This window comes from Tuber melanosporum (genome assembly GCF_000151645.1).
Source record: "Tuber melanosporum whole genome shotgun sequence assembly, scaffold_15, strain Mel28".
Lineage (NCBI taxonomy): Eukaryota > Fungi > Ascomycota > Pezizomycetes > Pezizales > Tuberaceae > Tuber > Tuber melanosporum.
In genome coordinates, this window is record NW_003298808.1 from 22176 (window position 1) to 44633 (window position 22458).

The 22458-nt window shown below is 46.5% G+C and overlaps 4 protein-coding genes; 3 read left to right on the top strand and 1 right to left on the bottom strand.

The window, feature by feature from the left end:
- Nucleotides 1-165: 165 nt before the first annotated feature.
- On the top strand, nucleotides 166-2462 carry GSTUM_00004727001 (uncharacterized protein). XM_002836523.2 has 3 exons: nucleotides 166-603; nucleotides 732-992; nucleotides 1073-2462. The coding sequence occupies exons 1-3, from the start codon at nucleotides 289-291 to the stop codon at nucleotides 1967-1969; spliced, it is 1473 nt and encodes a 490-aa protein (XP_002836569.1). The 5' UTR covers nucleotides 166-288; the 3' UTR covers nucleotides 1970-2462.
- Nucleotides 2463-2593: 131 nt separating this feature from the next.
- Nucleotides 2594-3913, bottom strand: GSTUM_00004728001 (66S preribosome component MAK16). XM_002836524.2 has 4 exons: nucleotides 3781-3913; nucleotides 3673-3712; nucleotides 2761-3586; nucleotides 2594-2678 (listed from the first exon to the last, which is right to left on the bottom strand). The coding sequence occupies exons 1-4, from the start codon at nucleotides 3840-3842 to the stop codon at nucleotides 2608-2610; spliced, it is 999 nt and encodes a 332-aa protein (XP_002836570.1). The 5' UTR covers nucleotides 3843-3913; the 3' UTR covers nucleotides 2594-2607.
- Nucleotides 3914-4087: 174 nt separating this feature from the next.
- On the top strand, nucleotides 4088-7825 carry GSTUM_00004729001 (uncharacterized protein). XM_002836525.2 has 7 exons: nucleotides 4088-4247; nucleotides 4312-4413; nucleotides 4480-5488; nucleotides 5613-6393; nucleotides 6465-6680; nucleotides 6753-7370; nucleotides 7450-7825. The coding sequence occupies exons 1-7, from the start codon at nucleotides 4183-4185 to the stop codon at nucleotides 7620-7622; spliced, it is 2964 nt and encodes a 987-aa protein (XP_002836571.1). The 5' UTR covers nucleotides 4088-4182; the 3' UTR covers nucleotides 7623-7825.
- Nucleotides 7826-9586: 1761 nt separating this feature from the next.
- GSTUM_00004730001 (uncharacterized protein) lies at nucleotides 9587-12733 on the top strand. XM_002836526.2 has 2 exons: nucleotides 9587-11042; nucleotides 11101-12733. The coding sequence occupies exons 1-2, from the start codon at nucleotides 9693-9695 to the stop codon at nucleotides 12481-12483; spliced, it is 2733 nt and encodes a 910-aa protein (XP_002836572.1). The 5' UTR covers nucleotides 9587-9692; the 3' UTR covers nucleotides 12484-12733.
- Nucleotides 12734-22458: the final 9725 nt, after the last annotated feature.

A 22458-nucleotide genomic window follows, 5' to 3' on the forward strand; every position in this document is an offset into this window, starting at 1 on the left:
TATGATCACATATCATCACTCGATAAGTACCACCAGTACTTAAGGTACGCAACTCCAGGCACAACCAGGCACAAGGAACCAACCATCCGCCCATCATAACACACACCTCGGCAGTACGAGTACTTGCAGCATGGTGTGTGGCGTGTGCCCTCACAGACCCAGCAACGCAAAGCAAAACAGCCGCGGCCCAATCGCGCCCATTCACCCCCCCCCCTTTCCCGAACATTATCGCGAGAACTCAACCAGACTTCCGAACCCCCTTCATTCAATGCCCCCCCATCACACACGATGGCCACAATCACCGCAACTGCGCCCACAGCAGCAACAACAACGACAACAACAGCAGCCACGGCAATCTCGGTTAACCCGCCGACGGACTGGCAACTAGCTCATCAGCACGCCCAGCAGCGGATCACTCGTTTACAGGAACAGAGGGCTAGGGAGGCTTCGGGACAGAATCGGGTTGCGAGCTTTTTCGGTGGGAGGAGTGTTGTGGAGGGGAGGCCAGCTTTTAGGGTCGGGCAGCTGGACACTGAATTGCTTGATGAGGAATTGTTGGAATTGATGAAGGGGCAGTTATGGAATGGGCTAAAGTATTTCAGGGTATCTTTATCTTTTCATGACTTATCTCTTTTTGCTTTTGTGCCATAGATATGGTCGGAATGTCTCGTTTGCTGTTGTGCGGGAATTCCTCTTGCTAATGGCAGGAATTGTGGGAATTGTGGGAATAGCCGTCTCTTAAAGAAGCCTACGAACCAGAGTTCTTACTCTTGCTTCGTGCGGCCTTGTTCAAGCTTACTATCTGGGACCATAACGCGACATATGGTGCCGCCTTGCAAAACCTTGTATACGTCGATGCCCGATCGAAAGGGCCAATTGACCAACCTCCAACAGCTCTTCAAAAATCCCTGTACGGCCTCATTACTGTCGGTGGTAGATACATGTTCTCCAGAATGAACCTGTTCCTCCTCTCCAGATCGAACCCCGAAGACGTATGCTCTCCCCCCCAAGCCAACAGAGAAGGGAAAAGAAAAGAAGGGCCTCCGAAATCTAATGGAAAACGTACCCACAGTCAACCCCCTTCACAGAACGCCTCTCCAACCTCGTCGAATCTCTCTCAACCCTCCACTCGGGCCTAACCCTCCTCTCATTCACCGCGTTCCTAGTAACTGGCCACTATCGCACCCTCCTCGATCGAGCGCTGCGCATGCGCCTAGTCTCCCCAACCAGACTGGTCTCGCGCGAGGTCTCCTTCGAATACCTCAATCGCCAACTCGTCTGGCACGCCTTCACCGAATTTCTTCTCTTTATCCTCCCGCTGATTCGGGTCAGCCGCTGGCGCCGCTGGTGGGCCCGCCTCGACCGGAAAATCCGCAGCAGCTCTGGCGCCGCCACCACTTCTACCGGCGAAGGCTACGGGGAATTAAATTTCCTCCCAGAGTGTACCTGTGCCATATGTCACAAGGAGACAGACGGCGGAGCCGAAGCCACGGGCGGGAAAGCCACCGATGTGGTGAACCCGTACGAGGCGGTGGGTTGTGGACACATTTACTGCTACGTATGTCTCGCCGGGAAGATCGAATTGGAGGAGGGCGACGGGTGGACATGTCTTCGTTGCGGGAACCTGGTCAAGAGGTGCAGGCCCTGGCGAGGCGGTCTTAAAGGGCTCACCACGGTCGGAGATTGGGGCGAAGAGGTCGTCGATCGTCGTAGGGTTGGTTTCGGCGAAAACGGTCCTGATAGTGGGCCAGAAATCGACACGGAGGATTTGGAAACCACCGCGTCAGACGATGACGATGGGGAAGGAACCGAACGCGCGGACGAAGAAGTCAGCGATATCGGCAGCGAGGATACGGAAAGGCCAAACCGTGGACGCCCTGGTTTCAAGGAGAAGCATATCGCTGGTCTATGGGCCGAGGAGACGCTCGATGAGAGTGTTTATAATACCGCGGAAGGGGAAGATGAGTGAGATATTATCCGCACTGCATTTCTTTCTTTATACCTGTACCTCTCTATATTACCAACTTTATTCAATTTAAATCTATGTCGGTTTGTGGTGATGGCGGTGATATAGTTTTTTCTTCTCTACTTTCTCCTTTCTCCTTTTTTTTTTCGTTTCTTCGAGGGACATGGGATTCGGCGCGGTTGATTGAAGATGGGAACCATACTCGTGCTGGCAGTAACTGCTTTAGTCTAATGTATTTTGAGTTGACGGGTTTTCCTTGGTTTTGAGTGCTGTACGGTACGGTAGAAACTTTTTGCTCCGTCTATTTACCTACATTGCCTACCTACCTACCTACCTCCCTGTTAAAGTGCTGATTCTTGTTTTGCGTATATGTCAATATCTACGCCGGTTGATTGCACGTGAGTGGCGGGATCCTGGTTCCTTGGGGAGAGGAGGAGGGGAGGGAAGACATTAGAGTAGTAGTTGGAAAAAAAAAGAATGAACTTTTATTTGTGCTCTCCGGGGGACGTTACTGTACTAGCGACTTTATACAAATTTGGCGGTAACAGGAGCGAAGGGTGAAAGTGAGAAAATGGGAGGGTGAATTGGTAGCAGGTATGGGGTTATCATGTGCAGAGTAGGATAGGATAATTGGGAGGTTTTTAGAATGCCATTTCTCGCTGTTGGGGGAGGGCAGCTTCTTCTTCGTATTCTACTTCGACGTGGGCACCGCCTGTTTAAGGTTGTTAGTATGTTGAGATAGGATGGGTGAATAGAGCGGGAAGGGACGGGGGGAGGAGGGGGTAGTATCATACGTTTCCTTGGCTTCTGAGGAGCTTGTGTTCTCTTGCGCTTTTTGTCTTTAGCGGCTTTCCTGGTGGGTGCTTTCTGGGTAGACTGGGTGTCCTCATCTTCCTCCTCCGAACTGTCATCGTCCTCGTCAGAGCTATCGTCCTCGTCTTTGTCATCATCCTCTTCGAATGAGCTAGCGCCGCTATCCTGTAGCCAGTCTTCTAGGTCTCCCAGTTCCTCTCCTTCGAGGTCTTCGTCGCCAGATACGTATTCTACTTCGCCAGCATCCTCCTCCTCTAGTTCATCCTCATCCTCAAGCTCATCCTCGTCCAAATCCCTCTCCACCTCCCCACCCTTTTCCAGGCCCCTAAGCACCTTCTTCCAAATGTTCTCCTCAACATTTAACGGCTTATCCCCATATGCCCCACTCATCAATCTCTCCACAAGTTCCTTCTCAATCGCCCTCTCAACCTTTGCCGCCGCCAATGCCTTTCTCTCCCTTGTAGCTTCACGCCTCTTGACCTTTGGCTTAACGCCGACCAATTTCTCACCCATGCGCTCATCCTCGCGGGCCACCTTGCGGCTCTTGATAGCGACCTGGGTGAGTCTGGTGAGACGTTGCTTGCATTTGTGTATGAGGAATTTCGGCCAGTAGATTAGTCGGTCATCGATTTGTGCTAGGGCCTGCACGTAGTTTTGTGAGAGCTTGTTGCGCTCCCAGAGTTTGCTAGGCATGTGTGCACGCTCGACGGTCTTCATGTATAGGTATAGGACGCCGTTGTCAGAGCGGACGGTGGCGTAACGGGAGTTGGCTAGCGGGCAGGATTGACGGTTGCAGAGGCCTGTTACCTGTATTTTTTGTGGGGTTGGCCAAGTATTAATAACACTGATGGAGTGGGGGTCTGAGGGAACGGGAGAGAAAAGGGAGGTCAAACATTATATTCGTTTCTGCAGAAGCTTTGACCTTTTGTTGTTCTATCGTGAGGTGGGATAAGTATTAGCGGGGTGGTACATTCGTTTAATTGTGTGAGGTGACTGCGTACTTTAACTTAAAAGAGCAGAATTGCTGGTTTATTACTTGCCAGATGATCTCATCGGAAGCCATGATAGTTGCTCGGTTAATTTGTTTGATCGGTTTATGTTTATTGCAGGAGTTGTACTTGTGGAGCTGTTGTGGTGGTTTTTGGCCGAAAAAAACAAGTGGAAAATTTGTTCGTTGTATCATAAATTACCAAGTTTTCATGGTAGGGTAATTTGGGGGAGAGTTGAGGCTCAAAAGTCTATTTGTGGCATGCCAGGATGTTCTACTGTCGTCGTACAAGCAGATTGGCTTGTCCTTAATTGCTGCTTGCTAGCGCCCTCCAAATAATTTACTGGCATTCCCTTGAATTCTATCGGTTGGGACCTTTTAGCTACCTATCGGCTTTCACAAAAACCTTTAACTAATGGAGCACGATGGTTCTGAAGACGATGGTTTTATGAGCGAGGAATTCAGAGCTGAAGAGTTCGAGTCGGCATTCCTGACTTTGCTGGCCATTCTACTGCACTAACTTGCTAATTCTTCGGTTTCACAGTGAGGTATACCACGATGAGGACTCCGATCCGGACTACGCAGAATCGGATGAAGATATCGACCCTGCCCTAGGAGCGCTGGACGACTTCACTGATGACGAGGGGTTCGTTCATTATCCCCCTCATTCATGAGTCTCATAGCTGCTCTGCTGACTCCCCCGCCTACCCAGCCAATCCGTTCGCTCCGACGTTGACGACGAAAACATTTCCCTTAACGCCCTCAATGATGAAATGGATACCTTCCATGCAGACCTGCGTGCTGCCAGCGGTTTCAAGAAGCACCGGCGCACCGGAGGCCGTCGCCAAATCGGGGACGAGATCTACAGCTTCGAGATCCGTGGACTCCTCGGCCAGGCAAACTCTGCTTACGCTTTTGGTAAACTGGATGAAGCTATGAAACTCGTCAAGCAGATAATCCACATCGAGCCCGGAGTTTACTCAGCGTGGAAGATCCTCGGCGAGATATTCAAGGAGAAAGGGGACAAGCGCAAGTGCTTGCTAGCGTGGCTAACAGCGGCGCATGCACGGCCTAAGGATTGGGAGTTGTGGGTTATATGTGCTAAGATGAGTCTTGGCCAGTACGGGACTGATAATAGAGCCTATAAGGATCAGGCGGTTTATTGTTATAATCGGGCTATTAGTGCGAAGCCTGACAATATTGATGCCATCTATGATCGGGCCTTGTTGCTCAAGGAGTCGGGGAGCCTAAATAAGGCCGCTGAGGGCTTTGTGACGCTAAATAGGTTGCTGCCGAACGATATGTCTGTGCTGAAGGAGCTGGCAGGGTTGTATATTGAGATGGACAAAGTTCCTGAAGCGATTGAGTATTATAGGCGCAGTGTGGAATACTTCAAGGCTACTGGAAACCCGGATAATGCTTTTGGATGGTCTGAGTTGAACATATTTGTTGAGTTGTATTGCCTGGAGAAGCAGTGGGCCAAGGCTATTGATACTATTGGGTCTGTTGGCCGGTGGTTATGTGGGAGAGCTGTGGAGACATATTGGGATAAGGTCAATGGAGATGATAGAGAATGGGATAGTGATGATAGGCCCAGGAGGTGCATGGTCAGAGAGTTTGAAGTTGACCGATTCCAAAAGGAGTCCTATTGTCTCCCACTGGAATTGAGGGTTAAACTTGGTTTATGTCGATTGCGACTGGGGAATATGGAAGAAGCTATGGTAAGTGGAGACCTTACCCAGTTGTATCCATCTCATGTTCTTCACAAATTCATCATGTAATTTATAAGGGTTACGAAAGATTTACCAGTAGGTGGTGCATTCCAAGCTCACGCATATATAACAGCATCACTTCCAAATCCTCCATACCGAAGCCCAGAATTCCCCCAGCTACAGCGATCTGTTCCAAGAAGTCGGCGATGCCCTTTACGGTGGAGGTCACTTTAATGAAGCAATCTCTTACTACTCAGTAGTAGTAGAGGGCGCCGTATATCTCGACCGCAAACTCTGGTTCAACATGGCAGACTGCTACAAAGGCCTCGACAACATTGAAGATGCCGAAGATTGCTATGGCACCGTCTTAGAGGCGTATCCAAGAGACGATGAGGCAATGATGCAGCTGGCCGGAATCTATGAGGTTACGGGTCGAAAGGCGGACGCCCTAGACCTTGTTAATCAGATAATCGGCATGCGCCGAGAAAAGGAGAAAGCGGAGAAAGCTATGAAAGTCGTTACGGCGACTGCTCAGCAGACAGAGGAAGCAGAATCGTTAGCGTTCTTCCCAAATCAACCCATTCCCGAGAGGGTTAAGCGAAAGAGAACGGGCATTCTCGGCGAGGCGGAGAAGATGGAGATGAACGCGAAGAGGACGGAGCAAACGGAGATTCGGTATAGGAAGTTGGAGTACTTGCGATCGAGTATGGAGGCTGGTGATCCAGAAGCTGTGAAGCAATGGCTGGATACAGCAGGAGACCTGGTCGATGATTTCCGCAATACAAGGGCATTATACCCTCATGAGAGGAGAAACAAATTTAAAGGCTTCATGACGACTGCGCAGCGAAGAGCACTGGCTCTAGGTGAAACAAGACGAATTGAGAAGATGCAGGACCGTCTCAAACAGTCTTTAAGTATGGACTTTCTCCCCGCGAGTCAGGTTCCATGAGCGAGTGATCGTCCATGATGCTGACACTGATTGCAGCTTTTGAAGAAGAAGAAATCGAAGAACCGGAGCATCTATCAAAGTTCCGTGGGCTGGACTTCGACACGTGGCTCTACATCTTTATGCAGTACGCCATCTGCCTCGCGAAATATGACAACTACCAAGACGCCTGCGATGTATGTAACGCCGCGAAGGACGCAAACGTATTTTACCATAGTAAAAAGAGAACCTTCACAATCTATATAACTTGGCTAGGTAACCTATTTACCCCTCTACACCCTCCATGCACTTCTGTTGGGGCTAACATTTCCCCTCCCTCATGTCTAGCCTGCGCAATCCACGTCGGCGACAGCGACTCCTGCTCCACCCTCTCCCGCTGGTTTATGACCACCTTCCAATTCACAACAGAAGCTTATAACCTCTTCACGGCGAGCATAACAGCGAGCAAAAATGGGCTAGAAGTCTTCCACAACAACGCCAACCAGAAGTACCTCCTGCGGCAGATCAAAGCAATGGATCAAGTGCTAACCGGGGAACGCAAGACCGGGGCGGCAAACCTCACCGGTGAATGCCCTTCTGGTGGCGCCTCGGGCGAGAAGTACGTGCCGAAGGAAGCTGATGTCGGCCTCATCATGCTGTATGCGCACATCTTGGCGAGCGGGAAGAGTTACCTCTCCGCTCTGAACTATTATACTAGAGCATACGCGCTCGTTCCCGGGGATGCGCTTATCACATTTTGCATCGGTCTGGCGTATCTACATAGGAGCATGCAGCGGCAGAGCGAGAATAGACATATTATGGTGTTGCAGGGGGTTAGTTTTATCTTCGATTATTATGACATCCGGTGTGGAAGGCCCGGAGACCAAGAGGAAGCAGAGAGGGATGTGAGGCCGGAACAGAGACAGGAGGCAGAGTATAATGTTGGGAGGGCTTTTCATCATATTGGTATTTTATTCTTCTTTCCCTTCCTTCCCCTCCACATACTCGGAGTTTGGGGGCGCTGATCAAGAATAATCTTTCTTAGGCCTTTCGCATCTGGCCATACCCTACTATGAACGTGTGCTTCAGATCTCGGAGGAGAACACGGTTGATGGGGACTTGAAGTGGGAGGCTGCGTATAATTTGCAGATGATTTATATGACGAGTGGGAATACGAAGCTTGCTGCAGAGGTTACGGAGAGGTATCTGGTGATTTAGGGGTGGTTGCGATGGTGTTGCTTGTAGGTATAATTACTTTACTTGTGGCATGCGATGCGGTGGGATCTGTAACTTGGCTTATCATAGTTCGGTAATTTTTTCCCTTGTCGAATTCTCAAATATAGGTCGCTGGAGCTAGTGTGAGTTTGACGGGTTGAAATTGTATTTTTACACTGTATTGTTTATAGCATGGCGTTGTGTTATGACTGTTTGTCTATGCTCCATCCTGGCGGGAAAGCTTTTCACCCGGTCAAGGGGATATCCTGCTCGTAAAGGTGATAATTATTTCATTTGCCGGGCAGATTATTTCCCCAGCAGGATGTCCTGCGGACGAACAAAAATTAGTTTATCCCAGTGGGCAAGTGAGATGGTTATATAATGCCTCAAATGATATTAATTGTTGTTTTTTTCCTTAACCTGCTACTCTCCAGAAGTGCGTTTGCATCAACACCCAATATTGCTCTCCATTCACCTGCTGACAGGGAAGTGGGACATCCTAAGGACGAAAGTGACCTACTCGGTCGGGGGGATGGATGTCCTTTCAGCCAAGTGAAAATCTTTCCTGGTGGGATAGAATATCTATAAATCTATGCCACTCACATCATCATAAGATATGATTCGGTATCAGTGAGTTTCTGACCGGAGGGGAAATCTGGTGGGGTGCAGTGGTGTGTGTAAGAGGGGAGCGGGATTGCCGTAGGAGCGAAGCTTTGGATGTGAAGAATTTGCTCGGGGTGAGTCGTTATCTCACTGAGGCTCCAACATCTACGCAATTTAGTTACGGTACCATAGTAGTTATAGGATGGTTGTTTTCGATCGGCCATCCATGGTGAGTTTAGGTTGAGTGGTGGAATGGGGATAAGTTTTAGACATGTGTGGGATCAGTTGTTTTTAAAGAGAGAAGCGGTATGATGGCTTTTGGGCCTTTTAGTTGTACGTTGCCGGTCTTGCAGTGTTTGACTACAGTATGATAATAGCTTCTTGCGGAGTGGACTTTCCCTTTGGGAAGGCAACAAGTGTGGTCGGGGTTGGGATAGGTTAGTATCATGGTCTGCAAGTATCATATGATATCGTATCCAGAAAGTTAGTATCATATCATACCTAAACATAGGTATCATAATATTATTAAAAATTTGTATGGTAGATTGTCTGTGCGGGTCTGAGCTCTCATACTAATTCAGGCGCGAATGTTTAGGTAAAGTGACTAAGCAAAAGTCTTGGTGATCGGGGCAAATTTGCACCAAAAATCGTCATTTTGGAGGGTTTTTAAAGAGGTTTCCAGACTGATTCTATGTGGAATACCTACCAAAAGCCATCCAAGTTGTCACATACACATGTAGAGATAATCCTCCAGCTGTTTACAGAGTCTCTAGACACTTTCCTATTGTGTGGCAGCAAAATTTAAGGTGGGAACATTGTTGAAGGAGGGGTTGCTGGGGCAATTATCATAGAAAATTGGTGATAATGGTGACTTTTAAGTGATGACAGAACTTTACAAGCTTGCAGGGCCTTCAGTTGATAATGTATATGCTTCAAATTAATCATGAGATATTGCAGAGATAAAGTGACTTTAAATCAGGAATTTAGGGAAAAGGAGATCCAGTTTTCAAAGAAATACCGATGATTGAAAGTGAGGTTTTTGGCTATTTTTGGTGGGGAAATGGGGCGATCACCAAGACTTTTGCTTAGTCACTTTATTTTTTTTATATAAATTTTCCCATTTCGGGAGTGTTTAGGTATGGTATCATACGGGTATGATATACGAGTATAATAACTTTACCAGTATTTATATTTCTAGTTTGGGCACATGTAACTAAGTGTTCGTTAAGGGCAAGGTTTTGATTGCCCTGCTTACATAACAGAAGCTAAATTTTTGCCAAGACAGTGAGAATTGAACACGCGAAAGTCTCACATCTCCTGGGAATCCCTTTAGATCGTACATAAATTAACCCGCACCCTTCAATACCTATTTCACTCACATCTCTTCTTTTTTATTTTTCTCCATCGCAACATCTGGCTCCTCTGTTCTGAGATATCCAAGTTTTCTCCTTTACGCGTCGACGATCGACCATGGATATTGACGAGGCCGATGAGGTCGTTGTTCAATCAGTAATTCGTCTGCCCTCCCCTTCACCTCCTCCGTCAAAGCGCAAGCGTTCCCCTAATTCTAGGTCCCGATCACCCCGTCGCCGACGTTCACTCCCTCGTAGGCCATCTCGGCTTGACTCTTTTGGCGGTGTCGACTCTGGACGCGCTCGGGAGAGGGATCGTCAACTTAATGATCGCCTTAGAAAGCTTGACGTTCGGGCGGAGAGGACGGAGAAGGAAGTAGTGGAGAAACCGAAATTTGATGCGAAGGCAGAGTACGAGAAGCTTTTGTCTATGAGGTCTGGCGGTACATATATCCCCCCCGCCCGTCTGCGAGCGCTCCAGGCGCAGATTACCGACAAGACGTCCAAGGAATATCAACGAATGGCCTGGGAGGCTTTGAAAAAAAGTATCAACGGTTTGATCAACAAAGTGAACGTATCCAATATCAAGCATATCGTCCCGGAGCTTTTCGGCGAAAATCTTATCCGTGGACGGGGTCTCTACTGTCGGTCAATCATGAAGGCACAAGCCGCGTCTCTACCATTTACCCCTATCTACGCCGCCATGACCGCTATCGTCAATACGAAGCTTCCACAAGTTGGAGAGTTACTCCTGAATCGGCTAGTGGTACAGTTTAGGAAGGCTTTCAAGAGGAACGATAAGGCTGTTTGTTTGAGCAGTACTACCTTTATTGCTCAGCTTTGTAATCAACAGGTCGCAGATGAGATCTTAGCCATTGAGATACTCATGTTGCTTCTGAATAAACCTACGGACGACTCGGTGGAGATCGCTGTAGGGTTGATGCGTGAGGTTGGGGCTCATTTGGAGGAAATGGCACCAAGGGCAAACAATCTTGTTTTTGAGCAGTTCCGGACAATTCTTCACGAGGCTGGTATCGACAAACGTGTCCAGTATATGATTGAGGTGTTGTTTCAGGTTAGGAAGGAAAAGTATAAGGATAATCCTATCGTGAAGGAAGAGCTTGATTTGGTGGAGGAGGAGGATCAGATCACGCATAAGACAGAGCTTGACGATGAGATTGATGTCCAGGATGGATTGAACATTTTCAAATTCGATGCTGATTGGGAAGAGCACGAGGAGTTGTACCGCAAGACCAAGGCCGAGATTTTAGGAGAGGGGAGTGATGTTGGGAGTGATGAGGAAGATGAAGATGAGAGTAGCGACGAGGAAGATGAAGAGAAGCAGGAAGACAAGAAAATGGAGATCCTGGATCAATCCAATACCAATCTTGTCAATCTCCGAAGAACCATATACCTTACCATCATGTCTTCAATTGACTTTGAAGAGTGTTGCCATAAACTTATGAAGGTAGGTTACCCATTCTTCTCCGTCAGTATGAGGTTACAGGGCTAATATAGAGCTCTAGATTACTCTCCCGCCTGGCCTCGAAAACGAGCTCTGTTCGATGGTAATTGAATGTTGTTCCCAAGAGCGAACCTACACGAAGTTTTATGGTCTCATCGGCGAGAGATTTGCGAAATTGAACCGATTCTGGACTGGTTTGTTTGAAGAGTCCTTTGGAACATACTACGATACTATCCATCGTTACGAAACCAACCGGCTTAGAAATATCGCCCGCTTTTTCGGACATCAGCTCTCGACTGACGCATTGGGTTGGCATGTGCTTTCTGTTGTGCATATTAACGAAGAAGAGACTACGGCTTCTTCTCGTATCTTTATTAAAATACTTTTCCAAGACTTGGCTGAAGCGATGGGGATGAAAAGGTTGCAGGAACGGTTAAAGGACCCTTTCTTGCAGGAGGCATTCTCAGGGCTATTCCCCAAAGACAATCCGCGAAACACGCGGTTCTCGATCAATTACTTTACCAGTATTGGTATGGGTGGGGTTACTGAGGATATGAGAGAACATTTGAAAAACAATGTTCCACCGCCTACTGCCATAGTTGCACCGTCTGCTCGATCGGAGAGCCTCAGTTCGCGCTCAAGTTACTCTAGCCGCTCTGGAAGCTCGTCTTCCGGAAGATCAAGGTCCAGGTCAAGGTCTAGATCTTTCTCCCGGTCGGTCTCAAGGTCACCATTAAGGACACGGGATGGAGGGCGAAAGAGGGGCCGTAGTTATTCCAGCTCCCGAGATTCTCGCAGCCGTAGCCATAGTTACGATTCTTACTCTTCGCGGTCGAGATCCCGTTCTTATTCCCGCTCGCGTTCGCGCTCTAGGTCTTTTTCTAACACTAGACCTACGAAAAGGGCTCGGGGACGCTCCTACACCCGTAGTATAACTGGCTCTAGGTCGCCGTCCGGGTCTCTGACTAGATCCCCCTCGAGTCGCAGATCAGTTTCTTACACCCCGCCTCCGCGTAAAAGTGAGAGAGCAAGGTCGAGATCGAGGTCATACTCTTCCGCAGGGAGTTATCGTCGCCGTCGAAGCGCTACTTATTCCTCGCGAAGCCGCAGTGGTTCCCGCTCACCGACACCCCCGAGAAAGTCGGATGGAAATAAGAGCCGGAGCTCACGCTCTCCTCCCGCCTACAGGGGCCGCAGTTATACTCCAGACCGAAGCCAAAGTCGAAGCCGTAGTAGAAGTAGGGGCTACGGTGGGAAAGGAAGCCGCTATGACTTCTCCGGTAGAAATGGAAATAGATCTAGGGGGCGGGAGAGATACAGGGGTGATGCGCGACCAAGAGACGACGACGGCGGCGATGGCAGACGCGAAAGGCCCCTCGCCGCTGGTGGGGGATATGGCGGAAGGGGAGGAGGCGGGAGAGTTAGAGCTGCAGATTTCTTGTAATTCAGTATCTTTCTTATCATTCATAATCTTTCGGACGAGCGAGGAGGAGGATGAGGGTGCCATCTCACTCACCGTCGGTTTTTTTTCTTTGAAAAATTGTATTTTTAACGTCCTTTCAAGGATGCAACTGCACCGTCGGGGGAGTGGCGGGGGAAGGGGAGATGGAGCTACGATATTTAAAAGTCGCGATAGTGTGATTTCTCTTTTGTAGTGCAGACTTATCCAACGCCCTATGGGCTGTCTTACTATACTGGCGATTTACTCGTCAATTCATAAAGTATCCAGACCTAAAAACGTCAAGAACTGATGGCTTGAGCCCAAGTTCGAGAATCTTGGCATCTCTATTTCTTGATACTTGACGAATTGGTGAGTATATACTTATCCTTTTAAATTCACTTGTTTTCCTTTCTATCTCGTTCTAGCACGGGTAGATGGCTGCGCCATCTAACTTATGGTTCAGTGACAAAAATGATCATTGATATGCTTGATGACACTACCTGCACCCCGTCTTTTGACATCAGCCATCGTGCAGGCTCCGGTGTAACTGGAATACTGTAGTAGAGATTTTGGTATTGGGTGTCGCCATGAGTGCTGTTGCGCCATAGATTGTACGGCCAATAATGGCTTTTATCCAAGAAGTATATTTAGCGTGTCCTGCCCCTCCTGCTGGCTGCTGGGTGTCTGAAGTTGAAACGAGCCCAATCTTACAAAAACCAATTCGAGAGCCTTTCGACAATGTAGGGAGAGAAAAAAGAAAAACGGGTATTCTCCCGACTTTTGCAGCATTTTAGTTAGTTACATATGAAGAATTCTATACTATATCGTATGACTTTCAGCATAACTCAACTTGTAAAACCCCCGAAGGAATTTATTCTTTAATTAGAATTGCCAATAGGGCGATTGCTGTTTGGATATGGCTTTTCTGCCTCCTTTGTCCGGGGAATTGCAGTATTTGAATTGTTTAAGGTGACATGGGGTGCATCACAACCTGTCACTCGTTGGATCGAGGAACATGAAGGGTTGGGATTAGGAATTTGTATGTGTGATTGGGTATATAACTGGAATTAGGTTTATTGTGATTGCCCAAGAGGGTTTTCCATCCACCCACTTGGTTGTATGTGGCGTATGGTTGTTGGGTTAGATTTATTTTAGAAGTATCATAAGGTACAAATCAGGGGGCAAACGAAAGAAAAATTGGACGAATAGCGCTACAGAGATGTGTCTCGGATTCACCGCCACTACTCTACCACGAAAAGACCCCCAGTGAAGCGATACCGCGGAGTCAGGGAGGGTGCAGCCGCCTTCGGGCCGCCTGATCCATATGGCTACTTAAGTATATGTTAGCTTCCTTCTATTCTGGAAATCGACTACCTCTTGAGTTCTGTACTTAATTGAGTAAAGCTTTAGGCTTAATGATATCTTTATCTTTATATTTGGAAGGAACACTTTGGTGTGGTTACAACCTGGGGATCCATCTTCCCACAGTGAGCACACAGTACAATGGTGTTGAAGTCTTACTAAATAGGAAGTAAATTCCAATCACCAGAGATGTAGCTGAGATGGAGGATAGTGGTTATGCCATGAGTTTGCACTTAATATATCATCAGATAATACTAAATTATTATTTGACTGTGACTTTATTGTATTTGGATTTTTTTTAAAAAAAGAAATTCAAGAAATTCAAGTGAGGTATGGTTCCGGAAGGCTAGCTTCTAAACCAGCTTTCTTACAAAATGTGTGACCTTTTTTCTGCAACAGCAACCATTACACCTGCATATTTCTTAACTCTACCTCTAAGACAATGAAACCCTAATATCCAAATGACCACATAACTTGTATTATAATCAACAATTCACTTCTTGTTCTATGTTATGATATTGTTCTTTACTGTATTTCACAATCTTTTAGCTTCAATATTTCTTCTAAATGTATGATATTCAAAACTCCAAATCGAATATTGCTTGCCCATCCAACTATTTACACAAATTACCTGAGCTAATTTATCAACAGAATCTACTGAATTATGGAATCAGATATCCAACTCCAGCGAGAAAAAAAGAATGCAGCAGTCAAGGAACGTATGCGCAAGTACAGAGCTAGACAAACCAGGACTCCTCAAGCAACTCCATCACATCCCAGTTCAAGTACTGAGAGAGCTCACAAATGTCGTAAAAAAAACAAACAATTGAGATTACTCCAGCTTCAGCAATGCAATCAAGACCAAGATGGTCAAATTGCAGAGGTTGCCATTACAAGGGTGTCTTCCTCTCGAGAAAAGATGCACAGATATCGTGAATGCCAGAGACTGAGGTCTAGACTGACGCCCGTTATCCCTCTCACTGTAAGAGAACGGGCTCGCCGAAGTTATGCCAAAAAGCGGCAATCAAAACTTAAACATATGATAGCTGATCAGGCTATATTACAGGTAACGATGCATATTAAACATGAAAGATTAGTGAGAGTAAGCAGCTGATTTGATCATGATAGAACAATGAGTCTCGTAGGCTAGCTTATAGTAATTGGCCACGTCTAGCTGGTCCATTACGAATTTTCAAAGAGGAGATTCTAGAGTCTGGTTTAAGAAGACTGAAGATAAAAATTAACTCTTTGAACAAAAAAGGAGGAACCCTTTCAAATAGTTTACAGTTGGATTGGAATGTTCAACTCTATGCATTTATTAAGCTACAGTTGAAGGGAGAAAGGAAATGGAAGAGTGAGGAGCTGAAATGGGGGCCGACAGATCTAATAATCCAGCCAAAATCACGAAAGGAGTTGGCATTCTTGGTTGCCAAGTCAGCAGGTTGGGGGACGTCAGTGATGAATAGAATTCTGGCACAGGAGGTGGAATATATAAAAAGTGGAAAGACACCAGTACTTAAGCAAGGCAAGCATCCTAAGGTTGTCAGCTGGTTGACAGATGAGGGTACAATGTTGGCAATACGGGAGTATATGTCTTTGGCAGGAGAAGGTAAGTAGTGATGCAGTTGAAGAATTCCAGTTTGTATAACCCCTACTAAGTACTAAGATGATTCAATAGCAATAGATTCATCAGGACTAGCTCAGGCTATTACAAACTATTGGACTGAAACCTACAGAGACGAGATCACAGAAGATATAATCGAGCAACCAGTAATCTCTACTGCAGGGATACATCGGAGAATTAAGAAGGCCTTATCCAGCTGTGCTGCTCGCACCTGACTACTTAAACTCGGTTAGAATTGGAAGAAAGTCAAGAAGGGTATATATAAGGATAGGTACGAAAGAGAAGATGTTATCAAATATCGTGATACGATCTTCCTTCCTCGTATGGCATCATTAAAGCCAAGAATAGTGGAATGGGATGAAACTTTAGATGTTATTCCCAAGGGATACGAGGCTGGAACCCGTCCAATCGTTTTCATACCGCATGATGAGTGCACATTCAACTCCAACGATGGAAGGAAAAGGATTTGGATACATGAGGTTAAGGTGCCAATTAGGAAAAAGGGCTGAGGCCAAGGACTTCATATATCTGATTTTCTTACTCCTATTGGAAGATTAGGAGCAGGTAGTATCTCAGAGATCCTAAAGTGTGGGGGAGATATTGGTGGACTGGAGAGTTGTTACTCAAACAACTGACAGAAAAGGCTATCCCAGCATTCGAAAAGGCCTTTCCTGGATGTCAAGGTCTGTTTGCATTTGATAATGCAAAAATTCACCAAAAACATGCATCAGATGCACTTCTTGTTTCCAACCTGAACCTCACCCCCGGAGGTAAAAATACTGTACCAATGCCTGATGGATACTTTACACTACCAGATTATCCCAATTCAGTACAGAGGCAGTCAATGATGTTGCCTGATGGGAGAGTCAAGGGTTTACGACTTGTACTGCAGGAACGTGGTCTCTGGCTATCCAACAGAAGGCTGTTAACATAATGCTCTATCCCTGGAGACAAACCTGGAGAACGAAAGCCCAATCCTGCTTGCAAGTTTGCAAGCAATGCGAGCTGTTGCGCACGTGCCTTACTCGCTTTCCAGCCTGACTTTCAAGCACAAAAATGCCAATTGCAGGAAACTCTTGAGGCAGCTGGCCATCAGGTAATATTCTATCCTGTATTTCACTGTGAGCTTAACTTTATAGAATACTTTTGGGGTCAGGCAAAGGTTTATACCAGAGCACATTGTGAATATACATTTCCATCCTTAGTTAGAACTGTTCCAGAGGCACTGGCACATGTCTCAAACATCTTGATCTGGAAGTATTATCAGCGGACCTTGCGGATAATGGATGCCTATAGGAATAGGATGGTTTATGGGTCGAAGGAATTCAAGAGACATGTATACACAAGGTACTCATTTCACAGACAACTTTCTGAATTGGACCTTCATGTTATTTAGATAATAATATGAATAATTATTGTGTTTCCATATAATTTGATTCTACTGTTGAGGTAAAATATAATGCTATAAATATTAGGGTTTCATTGTCTTAGAGGCAGGGTTAAGAAATATGCAGGTGTAACGGTTGCTGTTGCAGAAAAAAGGTCACACATTTTGTGAGAAAGCTGGTTTAGAAGCTAGCCTTCCGGAACCATAAATCAGTAATAAGATACTATTATGAAATTATAAAATTATAATACCACAATCCTGAAGAAATAACCCTAATCCTGATTGCATAAAGTACAATATTTAAAATGCTGCTGGTTGAAATTATTCAAGTTAAAGGCATTTAGAACCTGAATATTTGAGTTCAAATCTTATATGAGAGGTCAGATATGCACAGACAATTTGCTATACAAATTTTTATTACTATATTCTGGTTCTAAATGCCTGTAACTATAGACTGCATGTATCATACTAGGGCTACAAGTTAGGTTTAATGAATTTCTAATATATACCTGAGACCTATATAGAGTAAACTTATAAGAGATTCCTTTAAGCTACTATTATTACCTTCTTCACAGTTGGTAGTTTTCTCATATTAGGTAAATGATAAGGCTGTGTCTGGGAGTATATATCAGAGATCTCACTATTTGGAGTCTCTACATACTGATAGAATATGCCACAAATTATATTACTATCATTATTACCTGTGGAATCGGATTACTGATAACATAAATCATGTAGAAGTGATACAAAACTGAGATGTGATACAAGGTTGAACTTGGTATACATGGCATATATACGGCGATGGTACCCCACTTTGCTGACAGTATAAAGGATTATCAGAACCACAATCTCTTTACAATGAAGTAAAGAAGAAGTAAAGATTCTCAATATGAGGCTCTATCCTTCAAAAAGCAATTTAAGTAATAAGATCTGGTGAGAAGAACAGTGTTGCAGGTGTTAGCAAGGCCTGTGAGGTGAACAAGTAGACTCTATACTGAAAATTAGCTGGAACTTTAACTACTTATACAGAGGCTCATAAGAGGCAGAAATGGCTACTAATAACAGAGGAGAAGGCAGTAGTGAGATGGTATTTTGACCAGGATAATAAGAGCTTTCAACTAAGGCTCAGTATGGTATTGTCATAAATTGGATTGTAACAAGGCAGATTGAAGCAAAGAAGCAAGGTTGTTACATAACTCACAATTGCAAGTTACAGGAGTTTATTGTTATGTGATGACTCACAGTTGGGAGTCATACGATGTTATGACTTTCACATGTGACTCATACTTATGAGTTACAAGTCTCACACATGTAACACACTTATGCAAATAACTTGTTATAAGGTTTGTGATTAGTTGAGTTATATTGTACAGTTGACTCATATGAGTCAACTGAGTATCTCATATGACTTATACTAGTGAGTTATATAACAGATTGATGCAAATATATGAGTTATACAGGATTAGGGTTGGGAGGGGGTGTTTGTATAAATAGGTAGGACCAGGGGCCTCCTGAGCACAGCGCGCTTGGCCAAGAATGCCTACTTCAAGGCTATCAAGAAGGCTAAGAAGAAGTACTGGTCTCGGTTCCTTGAGAGTGCTACCCCTCAAAATGTTTGGACAGCCAAGAGGTTCGCCTTTGGCAAACCCCCAGAAAGATTCCCGTCCCTCCCACAAGCAACCACCCCCATGGAGTTGAACGATACTCTGCTTTCCCACCTCTTTCCCCCTAAACCCCTCGCCTTCTGCTCACCAATTCTTAGGGCCTTCAAGGACGCACCCTCCCTACTGGTGGAAGAAATAGCCGCAGCACTCGGAAAGTCCTCATCCTCCTCGGCTCCTGGCCCCGACCTGTTTCCATACTCTTTTTGGAAAAAGATCAACAAATCCCACCCCTCTCTGTTGGTTGAACTACTATCCCCGCTGGTTTCGTTTGGTTTCCACCCAGTGTCGCTCAAGATGGCGAATGGGGTGGTCCTGAACAAATCAGGCAAACCCTGCTACGACACTCCTGCCTCCTTCAGAATAATTGTCCTCCTGGAGATAGTTTCCAAGGTCCTGGAAAGGATAATAGCAAATCGCCTCTCACCACTGGCTAGATCTCTTGGCCTGCTCCACCCACATCAATGCGGCTCCCTTCCGGGGCTCAGCACTTTCGATGCCTGCGCGACTCTGGCCCATGAAGTCCAGACACTACTATGCCCCCAGTTGGTGGCGTCCACCTTGTTTCTTGATATCAAGGGAGGATTTGACAATGTCTCCCCAAACGACCTCTTCCATATGCGAGGCTCGAAAGGCATACCACTATATCTCTGCTCCTGGGTCAGGTCCTTCTTAACAGACAGGCAATGCCATCTTGTCTTTCAGGACTCGCCAAGGGTTTTCAAACCAGTTCAGGTTGGCATCCCACAAGGGTCACCAATCTCGCCTCTTCTATTTGTCATTTACATCTCATCCTTCCACTTCCCAGTACCGCGCGGTCTTATCTTGTCCTATGTGGACGATTTCACGGTTACTGTTACCTCAAACTCCTACAGAAGAAATGTCCAATGTCTCCAACACCTGGTCAAGATGTTGACCCAAAGGGGCAGGCGGTTTGGTGTTTCCTTCTCTGTACCCAAGACTGAACTTATGCATTGGAGGACGCCCAGACAAAGGGACTTTGCATCCACTCTCCCCATCGTCATTGATGGTCTCCTCTTCCGCCCCTCCAGGGTGGTCCGATGGCTCAGACACTGGTTTGAGTTGGCCCCCTGCTCCCTCCGTTGGGCTACCAACACCCACTTCTCTAAGCGTCTTGCACTCGCCCAGGGGGTTTTCTCAATGATTAGAAGGCTCTCCAGTCCCGGCAAAGGACTTGCCCCCTTCCTCTGCCATAGACTAGCATCCTCCTTCCGTGTACCCATACTCCTCTTTGGTGCAGATTTGTTCACGCCCTCAGCCACAATGACCGACAGGCTTTCCGTCTTTTGGAGACAAGTCCAGCGGTGGGTCACCAACTGTTTCTCCAAAACCCCTACCGGTATTCTCCCCTGTGAGTCAGCCCTTCCCCCGGTCCAATACCTTGTCGAACACTGTCAGCACCTGGCGGCACTTAGGATGGTATGCCTCCCACCAGAAAGGAATCCAGCCACTGCACAGCTGCACTCCTACTTCCCCACAACTTCTTGTTACCACTCTCTGGAGGACCACCATGGCTTGATGGTGGATCTTGTAACGTGTTCGCAAGGTGCTAATCACGTTAACGATAATAGATACGATAGTTGGCAGGTGGCCTGCTCTTCCAGAGAGGAGGCGAGAGCTGAGAACTAAAGGAGGCTTCGAGGGTGTACTGAGGAACAAAGAAGTAACCGTTCAACCAAGTATATTGAAATACTGTCTGTCGAAGTCTGCCTTTTTTATCGTAGAAACAGGCGGTCTTTAAATACACAAATCTGTTCATGTCTAGCATGAACGAAACTAATCAAAGGTATCAATTGATACTCTTTGGTAAAACTCCTTAAGTATCAAAGCGATACTTAAACAAAACATAAAACAAAACCAAGTATCAAATGATACTTAAAACAAACCAAGTATCAAAGCGATACTTAAAACAAAACATAAAACAAAACCAAGTATCAAAGTGATACTTAAAACAAAACATAAAACAAAACCATGTATCAAACAATACTTAAAACAAACCAAGTATCAAAGCGATACTTAAAACAAAACATAAAACAAAACCAAGTATCAAACAATACTTAAAACAAACCAAGTATTAAAGCGATACTTAAAACAAAACATAAAACAAAACCAAGTATCAAACGATACTTAAAACAAACCAAGTATCAAAGTGATACTTAAAACAAAACATAAAACAAAACCAAGTGTCAAACGATACTTAAAACAAACCAAGTATCAAAGCGATACTTAAAACAAAACCAATAACCGAGTACCCGTACCGGTTACAGGTCTTACCCCAGGCTACAGACCCCTAAATTGGAAAACACCTGAGCCATCTCCTCCAGTAAGGAGGCATCTCCTGCTTGATGCAATAGTCCACAGAGTGGTCAAGCTAGTCAGAAATCTCTCTCGTGTCCCACCAGCCTCGCCCGACCTACTCCCTGAGCCCCTACCCCCTGCAGCTCCTGGAGACACCCCCTTCCTGGCCCTCAAAAAAGGATGCCAACAGTTCTTACTTAACGTCTGGGTAAAACAGTACCCACTACCACCACGATACACATACTCGCCCACGCTGTCACCCCACCCCTTTATGGGGCTGGGGAAATTCGTGGCAGGCTGCATCCACCAAATGAGATCTGGAAAGAGTTACCTGACCGCCCACCGCTCTTGGAGAGACCCGGATGCCCCGGACACCTGCCCCTACTTCGAGGAAGGGCCTGAATCTTTCCACCATGTCATTCTCAACTGTCCCTCATGTATCAGAGCCAGAGACGCCCACCTCCCGAGGGTAGAGTGCCTGGATGAAGGGGAGCCCATCTGGACATCACCGGTGCTGCTTCATGGACTGGCTGCATACATCTCCTCCACTTCAACCGGCTTCCCCCCGGACATGCCTGCATTCAAGGATTCACCCGCTGGGGCCCGCCACGTCGGGCGGCCTCTTTCCTCCCTCGGCTCGTCCTCCTCGGCCTAAGCCGGGAGTGTTGGCTCACCTCTTTGGTTTCCTTGTTTGTAGGATTTCGCTTTAAGTTTAGTTTGAATATTTCCCTCTATAGTAAGCTATTATGCGTTTTGCGATATGGGTTGTTTGCGCTTTGTTGGAGGCACTGGTTTGGTTTCTTTTGCTTTTGTTTGTTTGAGATTAAGGTTTTGTTTACGCCATAGCTAGCGCTACATGCGAGTTCATGTACCTAAACAATGAATACATGATTATAAAAAAAAAAAAGAAATAAGAGAAAATAAAAGGCCTCCTGAGCACCATGCTCCGCGCCCTCTTCTTTCCCTCCTCCTACATTCTACTTCTGCTCTCAACACCATCTGCATCTGGTGAATACGCCCCGTACACTTTCACGATCCTCCTAGCATATACCCAGGGATTTTCTCTCCTTGCTGGGCTATGGACCCCTCTGCTCACTCTCGTTCTGGCACACCTGTCTCCAACCAGGGCACTGCCTCTCACCCTCCTTCAAGGCCGTCTTCAGCTGCACCAATCCTCCCTATCCACGAGAACCTAGCTAGGCTTATCCCTTCTGCGAGAGCCCTGCTGGACTGGCCCCCCGAAAGCTTGCCCCCAATCTCCCATCAGGAGGTGCTAGAACTCTCTACCGGAGAGTGCTACCTGCTTCCCCTAGTCTCCTCTCTAGTGCATGGAATGTCCGCCCTCTCCTGAACAGTCGATGAGCTCAATACGAGAATTCACGACCTATCTTCCCAGATTGCCAACATGCTCCCTTCTAACGACACCCCAGTCAACGCCACCAACATTTCGGCGAACTCCGTGGCCTACCTCCAAGCATCAATCAGGGATCTGTCCACTAGGTTGGTGGCAAACCCCGCTCCTCCACTCTAACCGCCTGTGTTGGCCCCCACTGCCCCACTCCATTGACCTTCTCGAAAGGGTAAGAAGCCAGCTACCAACACCACTGCCCCCACTCTCTCTGAGA

What these genes read in the sequence shown, in the direction of transcription:
- GSTUM_00004728001 (XM_002836524.2), bottom strand. Translation starts at nt 3,842, where the DNA reads ATGGCTTCCGATGAGATCATCTGGCAAGTAATAAACCAGCAATTCTGC. An exon ending in TCTGCAGAAACGAATATAAT is followed by an intron (nt 3,587 to 3,672) that starts GTTTGACCTCCC and finishes CAAAAAATACAG; the next exon opens with GTAACAGGCCTCTGCAACCG. An exon ending in TCCTCAGAAGCCAAGGAAAC is followed by an intron (nt 2,679 to 2,760) that starts GTATGATACTAC and finishes AACCTTAAACAG; the next exon opens with GCGGTGCCCACGTCGAAGTA.
- GSTUM_00004729001 (XM_002836525.2), top strand. Translation starts at nt 4,183, where the DNA reads ATGGAGCACGATGGTTCTGAAGACGATGGTTTTATGAGCGAGGAATTC. An exon ending in GACTTCACTGATGACGAGGG is followed by an intron (nt 4,414 to 4,479) that starts GTTCGTTCATTA and finishes CCGCCTACCCAG; the next exon opens with CCAATCCGTTCGCTCCGACG. An exon ending in CCGTCTCAAACAGTCTTTAA is followed by an intron (nt 6,394 to 6,464) that starts GTATGGACTTTC and finishes CACTGATTGCAG; the next exon opens with CTTTTGAAGAAGAAGAAATC.
- GSTUM_00004727001 (XM_002836523.2), top strand. Translation starts at nt 289, where the DNA reads ATGGCCACAATCACCGCAACTGCGCCCACAGCAGCAACAACAACGACA. An exon ending in ATGGGCTAAAGTATTTCAGG is followed by an intron (nt 604 to 731) that starts GTATCTTTATCT and finishes TTGTGGGAATAG; the next exon opens with CCGTCTCTTAAAGAAGCCTA. An exon ending in CCAGATCGAACCCCGAAGAC is followed by an intron (nt 993 to 1,072) that starts GTATGCTCTCCC and finishes ACGTACCCACAG; the next exon opens with TCAACCCCCTTCACAGAACG.
- GSTUM_00004730001 (XM_002836526.2), top strand. Translation starts at nt 9,693, where the DNA reads ATGGATATTGACGAGGCCGATGAGGTCGTTGTTCAATCAGTAATTCGT. An exon ending in GTTGCCATAAACTTATGAAG is followed by an intron (nt 11,043 to 11,100) that starts GTAGGTTACCCA and finishes ATAGAGCTCTAG; the next exon opens with ATTACTCTCCCGCCTGGCCT.